At 36.6% G+C, this 14,016-nt stretch overlaps 1 protein-coding gene across 3 annotated transcripts in view; it reads left to right on the top strand.

The window, feature by feature from the left end:
- Positions 1–14,016, top strand: part of DDC (dopa decarboxylase) — a 71,068-nt gene that overhangs the window by 26,644 nt on the left and 30,408 nt on the right. For all 3 annotated transcript variants that reach the window (XM_066992604.1, XM_066992603.1, XM_066992602.1), the window contains exons 3-6: positions 1,752–1,865; positions 2,501–2,620; positions 7,751–7,885; positions 11,302–11,445. In XM_066992604.1, the coding sequence (XP_066848705.1) occupies positions 1,752–1,865; positions 2,501–2,620; positions 7,751–7,885; positions 11,302–11,445 (513 nt within the window). The remainder of the gene's footprint in view (positions 1–1,751; positions 1,866–2,500; positions 2,621–7,750; positions 7,886–11,301; positions 11,446–14,016) is intronic.

Raw genomic sequence — 14,016 nt, 5'->3', positions numbered from 1 at the left:
AGGATTATAGCTGGGGAGATGAACAGCGGCAGCCCTGGCTTGTTATGGATGTCAGTGAAAGTCTGTGCATGTGGGTCCTATCAGGAGCTGCTGTATATTGGGTATTTTTAATCTGGTTATTGTTTTGCTGTTAATAACCAAGTCCCACACCATTTTTTTTTCTGATTTGTGAAAGGTGACTGCCACAAGTCCCCTAAACCTTCGTTACAGCAAAGATCCTGGCTGTATATAAGACAGATAGTCAAAAATATTCAGATTGGCTTGTCTTTGGATACATGATTTGAGAAGGTTTGGATGAGTGAAATCAAATATATAGCATGTATGTTGCTAATTTAAATAACAGAAAATGGTAGTGGGTAGGAGCTGGTTTCATGTGAAAGGGTAGAGACATCTGAAATATTATGTATGCTATACTGCAGTAGAGAAAGTGATATCTGTTTCATTATCTATATAAAAATTAATTATATATATATAAATGAATTACATATATATATATATACACATAAATATTTCATTTTATATATGTATATATATATAAGGGGTATTTCAGCCCACAGAACAGTGCAGTGCAGTTATCCCTGAGTTAGCTCCAGAAACCTTATCACAGAGTACAAGAGAGGGGAGTGTGAAAGGTAAAAATTTGTCTGAGGTGGGAATGCAGAAGGAAACCATCAAGCTCAAGCAAGCTCTTAACTATCCTCCAGCTGTAACAGAAGAACTCCAGTATCAAAAAAAAAAAAAAACCAAAAAAAAAAAAACAGTGAAAAATGAGGCTAGCTTCAATAACTCAGCAGTCTCTGGATTTCTAGCCAAGGAAAAGCTTTCATACATTCTACTGAATTCTTGCTTATAATCCGCCTAGTCCTCTAGAAGCAAATCGTCTTAAATTTGCCTTTTATCTTGAATATGAAAGCTGTTTTCATCAAACATATTGTATCATGCTATTTCCACTGAGCATTACAGTGTGGCAGTGCATTTCCTGTTTTCAAATTTTATTAGACTGGAGTTGTGGAGCACTATCAAGTATCTCACAAATTCTTAAAAATTGCTTAGATGTTACATGAAGTAATTCTTAATATGGCTGTTGCAAAGCAATTCACTAGATTTTGTGCAGTTATTGTGGTGTTCTTACATTAATATGTACAAATTGGCATTGTACATAAATCATAATCTGTTATCGGAAGATGATAGTGTAACTTTCTGCAGAAAGTATTGGATACTGGAATGGATTCTTTCACTTTGGAAGGAGGGTCTATTTAGCTAGATTTGGTGCATGAATTTTATCAAATAACACCACAGCATGGGCAAGAGAGTTCTGTGGACCTCTGCTACACTAAAAACACCCTTGCTAAGTCTGTTGTGTCACAGAAATCGAAGAACAAAATACCCTGGAGGGTCCCTGAAAACAGAGGATTAAGAACATCACCCTGAACAGAAATTCACACTGCCACTGCCCATGCAGTCCTTATCTTCTAGGCAGACAAGTGGAGAGTTCTAATTTGGGGATTGTTGGGAGGTGGGGACAAGAACTAAGTTCAGTTGAATATTTTCTTTCTAATTTGAGTAAAAGGGAGATCAAAACAAAACAAAAAAAGCTAAGCTTTTCTAAAAAATATGATACTGTGTTACAGCCAGCCTACATCAGTAGGGAACTGATGACTGGTCCCAGCCTCCAATCCTTTTTCTGATTTTGTGATAATTTTTTCTCCTTCCTGCATTATTTAAAAACAACTATTTTTCCCTTATTACAGGTGACTCACTGGCACAGTCCATACTTCTTTGCCTATTTCCCTTCAGCCAGCTCCTTCCCAGCTCTTCTTGCAGACATATTATGTGGTGGAATAGGATGCGTGGGCTTCTCTTGGGTAAGTTTATCAGGGTATTATGATTTTAAGCATTTCAGTAACATTCTTCAATGAAATCATTGATTAATAGCAGCGAAGTCACAGTACTAGTTTTATTGGTAAGTTTCCTTGACTAATTAAGTGTTTTCATTTAGATGCTCTGAATGGTTCCAGTAGTAAAAGGCTATTTTCCTCTTGTCCCTGAAAAATCAACAAACTAGTAGTAGCAGTACAAGTTTACTGGTAACTCATTAAATAGTATGACTCTGTTGCCTATCACCTGGTGGTGTTATTTAATGTGTCATCAGGATGAATGGTGAACTATGTTTAAAAAACCACATTCATATCAGATGGGCTCTTCTCAGAAAGGGTTGGTACTGGATGTGGGGAAAAAAAAAAACAACAGTTAAGATGTAAATCCTAGTTTTGACATTTGACAGTCATGGTTCTATGTGAGGTCCAGTCTGACATTCCTAAATAAGTATTAGGAACACTATGCACAAAGTGGCCTTCAGGTCTCTAACTTTGTTGATGGAACTAGTCTCTTTCTCTGTAGTCTAAAGACAGAGGGAGAAAGAGAGAGACTTGTTCTGGTGGATTCTATTTCTCTTCGTGCCCTCATGAGGTTATTCCCTCTTTTCTGTTTTTCAATGCAGGCTGCAAGTCCAGCATGCACAGAGCTGGAGACTGTCATGCTGGATTGGCTAGGGAAGATGATTAATTTGCCTGAAGAATTTTTAGCTGGGAAAGATGGACAAGGTGGAGGAGTCATTCAGGTAATAGCGGACATGAAAAAAGAATACAGGTAAAATATGTGGTCCTTATGATTTTGTAAAACCTTCATACCAATGAAGGTTTTACACTAATAAAGGAAAGATTTTTTTTTTCTGCCACCTGGCTTCCTTTCAAGTTTTCCGAAAGACTGATCCACTGTGAGAATGATGATAGGTGAGTAGGAACATTCATGAAAGTAATGAACAAAACAAAGCTCTCAGATTCTCTTCTCCATGAAAAATTGTTAGTAGCTCAATTTAACAGCACAATATGTGCTTAAAATTCAAATAATGATGTTGAAAAATCACATAAGATTGAACTTTAATTTTTTGATAAGGTGAAGTGAACACTGGGAAGGTTAGTAGCAATGTGCAGTAAAAATGCTTGAAAATAATTATAATAAACAACAACAACAACAAAACCCTTCACAACTAGAAATATACCTGAGGATTATGCATAGACCACCATGAAAAGGAGTTACAAAGTCTTCCATGAAGATCATGTTAAACATATTTAAGTATTTGCTTCACTCAGGTTCCAAAACAGCCTTCCTTTCTTCTTCTTCTTCTTTTATTTATTTATTTATTTTTTAAGAAAAGTGTCAGAGATTAAGCAACGGAGAAGAATATAGCAGAGAATCTACTATATGTAGAAATAACATACTAAAAAAATCTATAAATCTTTTTCAAATAAGTTGACATGATTTTAAGAAGTTTTCCTTATATAATAAAGTGAAATATTGGAAAGTTAGAATAAAATGAAGATGCTTAAAATTTGAGCGTAAAGGGTTCTGTCATTAGATACTGCATTGTAGCCTGAGAATTATATTATCTTAAAAAAACAAAACAAAACCACTTTTGGAAAGATGACTGCTTAATGAAAGCCTACAATGTCTGAACAGACTATCTGTACGATAATGAATATATTGTCAATGGACAAACTTGCATGTATAGTAAAGCTAGTGTATTTGTCAGCCTTGGCTTGCTCCTCTAGTGCATGGTATTTCTACAAATGAACAGACTTTGGTCACTCTATTCATCTAATTAAAATAGATATTTTCTGTGGTAAGGGTTGAATTTTAAATAGTTTTTCTGTGCTCCTTTGATAATCTCTGAAGCCTTGTGATTGGAGATGAGGGCACAATCTGTTTTATCCCAAGATAGGCTTCTAAAATACATCTGAACTTCATGCTAAAAGTGGAGGCTTCTTTCTTTTATCTCAGCTGCAAATGCCTACAGCATATTTCAATAAATTCTGCCTAACACCTTTCCAGGCAATATGAGTTTAACTCGACTGCTCTAATTCTCCTAGGTGGACCTGCACCTACACCAGTGTGTCTGCAGAGTAACTCTTTACTCATCCTGCTTGCTCCATTAGGACCTTTTTCGTTACAGTTACAAGGGAGGGGGCTATGTTCAAGAAACCCAGCTTTCGTCATGCATCTCTGGTATTTATTTTGTACCAGTGAAAGTAAGCAATTATGCCTGATAGTTATCAGGAGGAAATACTGCCCTTCCAGGCTGACAGTGCTGGATTGCCCATAATTTTCATCAGATACCAATCAGTTTCAAGAATCGAAAGTATGCTCTGTGTTCCTGCTTATGATGAAGTCATTTGTGCTGCATATCTTCTTGTCTTGCTCTTGAAACAATAATGATATAAATAAGAGAGCATGAGGCAAAAGCAACATGAGCGTGTGAAAGTGCCAGTCATTCCCTTGGTAAATACCAAGTAATTATTGTAGTATTGGGTAAAACGGAGCCTGTGAAAATTAGCTCTTAATTACATCTGAAAGTCTATGTCAATATGAAGCACTTTGTTGTTGTGAGCAGGATGACACTTGAAAATGGCAGAAGATGAAAGAAAATTTCAGTTCAGAGCTCTGGTGGACATGAACATCAGCTCTTACTGATATTTTTTCCGCCTCTTGAGCCTGCTTGCCATGGCAACCTTTGTTTGCCTGCGGTAAAAGGAAAGGTATCATCATCCTTCACTTAATGCAGAATACAGCATTCAAGAGGAGACAAAAACAGCTTTTAAAAATGAGAAAGCAACTTTCTTCCTGAAGCTTGTCTGAACATAGCACACATATCCTGCTGTTCATTCTAGATAAACTGCTGAAAAGTGTACATACTTTGAATTTTAAAGAGTTTTCTTTAAACTGCAAAGAAAAAGTATTTTAAGAGTGAAACAAAATTAGACTCAGCCTATCTTTGGTCTGGCAAGAAACACTCTGGATTTATCTTTCTTGTCAGTAAGCCGAGGACTTCAAGAACCAAGGGATTTTTTCCTCAAAATTATTTAGTGAAAGAATGGTGCCAAATGAATAAAATGACCTTACAAACCATGTTTTGCAAACACTGTTATTCAAAAAAGGTGACTAATGGAAACTGAGGCAGAGTAAAGAAACCTCTATCTATCGTGAGACACCCAAATGCATTTCCAGGTGCCTTTAGGCTATATTCCAGCTTTGCTATCTGGAGGCAAGATTCAGCTGCATGGCAGGCCCTTTCCTGTTCAGCCTTGCTTCCCTGTAATAAAATTCATGCAAGAACTGTTGTATTTGCTGATTAGGCACCAGCCTGGATGAACAACAGCCAGGATGCCAGAACGTCTTGTGGCACTCCTCAGAAGACTGAGACTGTACTTGAGCCCCCTCAGCCAGGCAGTCTGCAGAATAGTGGAGGCTTAAATGTCCAGGTCTCAAATTAATGCCTTCACCTTTTGAATTTCCTACAGCCATTTTCTTGGATGTATCTGTTCACATTTCTTAAACATATATATTCCTTATATGTTTTGGAAAGACACTAACAGTTTTACAAGGCCTTTACGTTTCCAAAAACAAAGAAAAAAATATATAAAGCCATTTCCTTTGCATATACTTGAAAGATTTTCAAGTGTCCCCTTAAATAAGTATTATAATAACAGTAACAGTATTTTTTTCACATATATTAAATGCAGGGGTGCTAGAGTGACCTTTACTGTGAAGAACTTAGGTTTAGAAAGGTTGCTTTGAGTGACTTGTCTGGTACAAGATGGAATTAGGCTAAAGCCTGCACACAGGTTTCATGTTGCTCAACCTCATTACGCAGACATACAACTTACCTGAAAAACTGTATGAACACCACAAGAAGTTGCAGCAGTTTGCAAAAATGAGAAGTATGCTCATCTACTGAATTGCTGGAAAGGGTATTTTGGGCAGCATAGTCTGATTAGATAGGCCCATTATGATGGTCTTCTGGTAATGCAGGGTTCTTTAGGAGTTTATTTATGGCTTGTAAGAGAACAAAACAAAATGTGCATATACAAAAACAAACAAGCAAACAAAAACCAACCAGCGTCTCAGCAAACAGATGATGTTCTTGACTAAAATATTCTTCATACCTCCTTGATATCTTTATCTTCAGAAAACTGGCCACCAAGGACCTGAGTTGTCATAATCTAGCTCACAGCTCTTTCTTATCTAATAGCGTGCTGAGCATGGCAGGAACAGTTTTGGTAACAAAGATCTGATGACAGAAATTTCTCATCAGGAAGCTTACACTATGTGAGATTCATCCCTCACTTTGTCAGCTAAACACTGAACACACAACAAGGCACCTTTAGGGAAGCTATTCACCTCATGCCAGGCTTTTGTCTAAATCAGAATTATTGCTTTCTGGATAAACCTTATCTCTCTCTGTACTAGGGCACACTTAACAATTAGGCTATCTGAGATATCTAGCTTTTTAGTTGGCTTAAGTAAGATAAAATCACATTTTGAAAGTTCTTCATGTGTAAGGTGGCATGGCAATGCATTTAATAAATGTTTAGGGGCTGTCATTTTTCCTGTTTACTCCATTCAATTACAGCTGGATTGAGGGCTTACTCACTGTTGAGATGTTGACGTGTAAAAGGCAGCTCTGTCTCTAATGAATAGCTCAGCTAACTTCAGTGTTAATTAGAAGAAAGTCTAAGTTCACTGGGATCATCCTCTTGTATGAAATCTGTAGAATCAGGCCCATCTCCAGGGTAAAAATAAGACTTCCTAAATATTTAATCGTTTTTTTTGTAATTAGTGTGTGTACACAGGTCTTCAGTAGAGGGAGGGTAGAATTTTGGTACAGAATAAGAAACATCACTCCAAAACCAGCTTGTTGACTGGGGATATTTCTGAGACATTAACAGAAGCAACTGTATTCATTGCAGGGATACGTGCTTGGCAGATGAAGGCTGACGTGACAATTGCTCAACTTCGAAAGTACCTAAAAACTCTCTCTTGCATATGGACACCCAAAAGCATTGACATTTATGAACATGTGCTTACAAAATGTTTCTTGGAGTTTAAAAGAGCAGTTTAAAGCACGTTTCATCTGCCTGTTCTAGAGAAAAATAGACAAAATAACTTGTGGAAACTTGTATTCTCCCATGAAATTTACGGAACAGTTAATAAAAATTTCCCCCTTTATTGTCACAAAGTATCCAATACACAATTTAAACTCCTTATGTTTTGTTAGTCACAGTGCAATTCAGAGATACCAGGTGACTGTTCCTTTAATCTGTGTTTTCGATGAAGGGAAAGTATATTAACTAATACTTTGAAAACCAGCCAGCTATATTGAATCACTTTTTCTGTGCTTTTTTTCTCTTTTGACCACAATAATTGACTTGCTCGGGGTAACTCTAAATATTAAATAAGCTATGCAGTTACGCACGTTGCCTGACAGAAATAAATGTTGTCAGTCAGATTCTAATTGAAGTTAAATGTGTGGAAATCCAGAGTAACAGAAATCAACAGTTACTCTGCCATTGCTACCAGTTAATAGATGATCAATGTCTGGTTCTTGAGAGTCTTTTTACATGCCTTTAAACCTGTGAGTCCTGCTTTCTAGCACTGATTGCAAGGTTGGTGCCTAAATCGAACATGCATAGAAATTACAGAGAGCAGACTAACAGAGGCATTAGGGAAACCAAGACAAAAGTCAAACAGAGTTTCCTCCCTTGCTGTCACACATACTCTTAGGAAGCATGAGATTCCGCAGTTTCTCATGTGCAGTTTCTGTTACCAACTTCGCAAATTCATACACAAAAAAAAAACATATCTTTCGTTTGGAATGTCTTCCTTTTGAACTTTCCTTTAATTTGTCCCACAGGGAAGTGCAAGCGAGGCCACCCTGATTTCACTGCTTGCTGCAAGAACAAAAACTATTAGGCGGGTGCAGTCAGAAAACCCTGAGCTAACTGAGGCAGACATCATGGGCAGGCTAGTGGCCTATGCTTCTGATCAGGTGAGTACCTCTCAAAAACACGGACCTGGACACATAGTGTCTATACTTATAAACTTCATCCATCTCAATAGTCAAATGAATTAATGTACAATCTCTTTGGATAGGAGACTAATTGGTTTTGCTTGTTCAAATTTTATTGTACAGCATAAGTGGGCTGGAATCTCATCTGTGCTACCATAATACAAATAGTAACTATCTGGAGGTCAGTGTCACATAAGTATTCCTTCTCTGAAAAAAAAAAAAAAAAAAAATACCTCATTTGAAGTAAATAAAGATATTTGAGTAAGGTGTTAATTTCAGTTGTGTTGAGTAACTCTAGACAATCTTTTGTCACATCTAGGCTTGTGTGTCCATGTGTGCGCGCATTATTTTCCTCTTATGTGAATACTTGCAAACACACAAATATACATCCTCCCCCATATGCATGCATGGGTGCAGGCGTTTGCACACCGACAATCCTACTGCATGAATATAAAGCAAATTTGTCATAGTACTTGAAGAAGCCCAAAATCTCCATGTATCAATCCAGCTGAGAAATCTTCTAAGAAAACAGAATATGTAATCCTTGATTTCTGTGTGTGCTATTTAGCAGACTGAATTAAGCTAAATTCTCAGCAGGCCAGGGCTGTGAGAGGCTTTTACTACTAATGAAAGCAAATTTCAGTCTTGTGAGTTCTGCTGCTCCTACCTTTCTAAAACTCTAATCCTACTGAAGGGCCAAGCAGTGTTGCTTCTCTCAATAGCTGTGACATTTTCTTATCTAAATGTCAATGAGATAGAAGGAAAAGTCTTAGCACTTGATGTTTAATTCAAAGTAATATCTGATTATATAAAATAAAATGACTGGGTTTTAGGTTTGCCTCATTTTATTACTAAGTGTATGTTATAAAGCAATGGAAAGCAATTTAAGAGTGCATTTTCACTTTGCTGGTGAGAAAAGGGACTACAGTTGTAAGGTGAGAGCCATCGGGACAAGAATATATGAGGAAAGATAACTGTTTTCACAGGACACAAAGGATTTTTGTTCTTTTTTTTTTGTCTGGAGTGCAAAGGTCTGTGTTCTGCAGATCACTAGTCCCAGGGCTCAAACTCTAACCCCGTAATGCACAAAGCCTGTTACTTGTTTTCATTTTTTTGCCCCATGTAAATGTCTGACCTGAAATGAGAACTGACAGGCCTCCATGCCTGCTGAAGGTCAGGGGATCTTATGTTTACCGAAGGATTTGCCTTAAGATATTGTTGATCTTTCAAAGCAGATTGTTGCAGAGCTCGCCAGTCCTTCTCCATTAAGAACAGACCTGCGTGACTCATAGGCAATAATCCACAAAAGAAAGTAAGCCTAAGCCATGCTGTGGCAGAGAAAACTGTGCACCAACAGGGCAAAACAGTGTAAGAGTGTTCTAGGAAGGAAGCAAAGAGCTAACCAGTAGGGAGGCCCAGAGCAGAAAGCTGCACTCAGATCTCACGTATCTTGGAAGATCATTTTAGCGTCTAGTTATTTCAGGAAAATCTTTTTCCCATTGAAATTGCCCTGCTTTGTGTTAATGAGTACAGAGCAGGACTGGCAACAAAGCTTTCCCCATTGACTACTTGAGGGTTTGGAGATGGGAAGTGCTGGGGCTGTGCTGGCTGAGGCACCTATTGTAAGGGCCACTGAATGTGAGACCTCAGAGCTGGGAGGAGCATCCAGCTACCCCGGCAGTGCTCACCCGACTGTTTGGGACCAGGACAGAAGTCAGGGTAGTTGTTTGATATTCTCAGATTTTCTCAGACCATTGTCTTCATCAACTTTTGTTTTGTTTTGTTTCTTCTGGCTACCTTAAGCAGCTGTCCACTCATTTCACCAGTTCCTGTTTGGTTCCTTGCTGTCCTTGAGGATGGTGGGAGATTCCTGAGTACTTTGCTGAGCACTAGGTCAGCAGCAGGTCCCTAAAAATTAGTAATCCAAAGGCATCTTGGTGTTTTTAACCTTAAAATTGTAAATGGCTATAGTTATCAAAGAGCTTTGTTACAATTTTGAAGACTTTAGGAAGCAATTCTTAGGTTCTGACTAGCTAAGAACTTCAGTGTATTGCTGTAGCTTACTTATTTACAATTCTTACCTTGTACAATTTGGTTATAAAATACTTCTTTCCATTGTATACTTGAATGAAGTATTGTATTGCTGTGGTAAACACATTGTGTTCCACTTGAAAGGCAGGCTCCATGTGTCTAGACTTCCAAGTTTTCTCAAGCTGGTGCCTAATTAGTTGACCGAAGTAGTTTAACGAGAGGCACTATTGAGGTACAAGTTAATAGTAAATCTACCTTTAAAATGTGTTCCATGGATATGTTGAAGTTGAAAGGCAAATCTTTATCTTCATCTGGTCTTGTTCAACCTATGTTTTGGGTTAATCTTCTCCATGATTACATGCTAATTAGAACAGAATTAGTAAGTGCTCTTGTACGCACTAGCAAGAATCAACAAGGATAACACGGAGATTATGAATGAGAGCAGTCAGAACATGACAAGGTGAAGAATTTTTCAAATTATTGATGATTAATGAAATATCAGAAGGCAAAAGTTAAGGTAGCTTTGTTTGTTTGATTGATTTTTTGGTTTAGCCATGCCTTAAAAGAGTATTTTGTGGCTAAATATACCTTTTACTCTTAATACATTATTATTGTATTGTACTTCATATTTTAAAGAATTTCTTAGTAATTTATTTTTCTTTAATGAGTTGTTCTTTATGTTCTAAAAAAATATTATTTAAGGAGAATCCAAATAAAATGGGTTATAAGCAAAATAAATTAGTGAGAATAATCCTTAGTTACCTAAAAAAATAAATGACTGATTGAAACACAATTTATTTAGTAGGTAATCTAAAACAAAAGGATCATGCAAGACAATATCTCAGCCTATATTATACCATGTCCTATATCTTTTTATGGTTCGGTAAAGCTGTATGCCATAAAAATATGCTCTTGAGCAACTAAATTATTATCAGGCGGGATGATTATCTGCATAGTTTTTGGTTGATCTGGAGCCAAATCCTGAAGCTCATAATCAATTCTGCCTAATTGAAAGCAAGTTAATTAAAGCTCTCACTAAGGTTAATTGAATTCTTGTCTGAATGAGACCATGGCAATAGTTTTAAGAATACTTCAGGATTTCTGGTGGTGTATTTGTGTATGTAGTGTGTGTATATATATATATATATGTATATGTATATATATGTGCGCCCATCTGTCTATATGTCTATCTATATGAAACAAAGAGAGAGAGTCTTTAATAATATCTGTTACATACCAGCAACAGTTCCAGGGTCTCAAGTGTTGCTTTACTTTAAATAAATGATTTTTTTCTTCAAATTCAAATGAACTTCTTACATTCCAATAAAAGGTGTCTGTCTTAAAACTTGCCAATTTCCTTGCAGGCTCATTCATCAGTGGAAAGGGCTGCATTAATCGGTGGTGTGAAGATTAAAAATGTTTCTTCAGATGATAAATTTACTGTTTGTGGTTCAGCCCTAAAGAAAGTTTTGGATGAAGACAAAGCTTCTGGTCTTATCCCGTTTTTTGTGAGTACTGGATTTTAATTAATCAGTGGATTTATTACTTCTCATAAACTGTTTTCGAGATGAGTAGATGATCTTATTCCTAACAGAGGGATTGATAGGCAGAATAGCCTATCAGTAGTTTCCATGAATGTTCTTCATACACGTGAACTTTGCTAGAGTCATTTCAAGTATTTATACATGCAGGAAAATAACTGTAATCAAAGGCATTCTTGAAATTTAAAAGGCACTTTGCAGGAGGAGCAACTCATTTGGCCAGCTGGTTACACTTGTGGGCAAAAATGATGTTTTAAAATGAGATGAAGTTATACTAGACAGTTGAATAAATGCAGGTGAATTTTGTATTTGCATCTAATCCTGCAACATTATAATCTCCCAGCACTTGAGTTCCAAACCACCTCTTCTGCAAAGGTACACCTTTATTTGTCAGGTTCTAACTTACATGTAAAACAAATGTAGAGACACCTTTAAGGGATGGCATCTCAAACTTAATTTAAACAAAACAAACAAACAAACAAACACTTTCCCATCCTTGCTACTTTAGCAGAGAAAGGAACCTCCTCAATGTACCTCAAATATCAGCAAGACCAGATGTTGTCAGACAGGTATTTGTGAGTATGTGACTTATCTCTAACAAGTCAGCTATAGCAAATCTGGCTGTGGCGGTGTGAGGTGTCATGCATTCTTTTTATCTGTCTGCTTTCCTTTCCAGAGATTCTTGCTTCCACAGTAGTCCAGCAAAAGCAAATTGTTTGTATCTCAGTAGCTAAAGCTCATAATCCCTCAAGTTTTGACACAGAACAGTCATAGATTGCTTACAATTACATAGTGTGGTTCTTCTATGATCAGTACCTGGTTAAAAAGAATATTTGCTATTCATCAGATCAACTCCTTCTGTCAGGTCAGAACAGCATCTTACAAATTTTACTTTTTTTTTTTTTTTGTGGAGTAACTAACTTCAGTTTTTGTTGTTGTTTGTTTGTTTGTTTGTTTCATACATCAGAAATGTTTTGCTCATTTCCAAGCATTATTCCTCTACAAAACTTGATATCTTGTTGTAGACCATGATCTGCATGGACTTATAAGTGTGTGCAATATGCTAGCAATAATATGTTTTTACTGGCCTTCCATTAAAGAAAAGCTCACATTAAAAAAAAAAAAAAGAAAAAAGAAAAGAAAAAAAAACTCTTAGAAACTGAGAACTTCAGAAATGTGATTTTTTAAAGAGTCAAAAATATGTTTTTTTTTTTTTTTTTCTCCAGAAAAGCCATGTCTGACAACAATTGTTCTTTTCTTTCATGTGGTAACATTTTGAAAAGTGCTAATGTGACTTAGATTTCTATGAACTGTTTCAGAAAAAAAAAAAAAAAAGCAGATTAAGCTTGCTTACAGTCATGGATAAGTGCCAAATGGGACAAAGAAGCTTAAATTTCAGAAAGCCTTTTGAATATGTACTCTTTTTACTCTTGTTATTACCCTTTAGTTTTATGTATTATGAGGATGAATAGAATGAAAAGTGTTTGTTAGATGTGCAATATGCTGCAAGTTTCGAGGCTGTTTAGAACTGGCAAGTCTTTGGGATAACCAAGCACATCCCATCAATTGCTTTCTAATATCATAAGACTATGAATGAGAAACAAAACATCTAAAGGGCTGCCCAAATGAACTTTCTGCTGCTCCTGTTGATGTGGAGATATGCCATAAGGTGTGTTTTATTTCTCTGTTACGTTACGCTAGCTCATATTGGATATAAGGTCCTACTTGTTTATCTTTCTGTTAATTTTAAAGAATTCCAAGTACAGCACTGTATCCCATTTCCTTGCATTAACAAGAATGTTAAATGTTTTCTCCTCATCTTTTGTCCATTAACAAAAAATACAGCTTGTCCCCCATAAATATTCATTCCTTATTAATCTTTCTATGTGTAGCAAGAGGAAATAAAAAATTCTGTTTTATGCATTCAGCAACACCTTTACAAAAGGTGATTTAACTGTTGTTTTTTTCTTCCTCTGTTTGCTTACTGTGCAAAACAGGCTTTCAAAGGCAGCACAGGCTCAGTCTGTGTTAATATGGCCTGTGCCAGGTCTTCCATTTATTTGTATACATAAAACATGTCAGCTTAGATTAAACTAGATCTCATTATCCTTATGGTTGGCCTCTTAACTCAAAAGGTGTGTTAATTCTCTGTCATGCTGAGCAGCAGTCCATGCACTGTATTAATGCTCCCTTTTCTGGCTTGCAGATTTCAAAAGCCTTTCCATTTCTTTTGTTCTTGAGTAATTTGGTGCTATTTTATTTTGTTCTGGTGACAAAGATATGCACATTGCCAAGGAAACACCTTACGCCACTTTATTCCTTGTCTCCCTGTATTCACTGATCCTTCACTAAGGGGAGTGATTCAACATGAAAGCAAAAAGTTTAACAGAAGAAATTCTGCCCGAAGAGACTTGCAACAGCAGAGAGAAAATTTCTAATGAAGAGATCTTAGTTGTGCCCAAGCTGATGCACTCTCTCTTATCAGCAAAGTTTTGTAGGGGATTAAAGAGAAAATGCAAGCAAATTTTTGTGGTTTAT

The sequence above is a fragment of the Anser cygnoides genome, chromosome 2 (genome assembly GCF_040182565.1).
Source record: "Anser cygnoides isolate HZ-2024a breed goose chromosome 2, Taihu_goose_T2T_genome, whole genome shotgun sequence".
NCBI classification, from domain to species: domain Eukaryota; kingdom Metazoa; phylum Chordata; class Aves; order Anseriformes; family Anatidae; genus Anser; species Anser cygnoides.
Note: the sequence above shows the minus strand (reverse complement) of the source record. Positions and strands in the feature narration are given on the sequence as shown.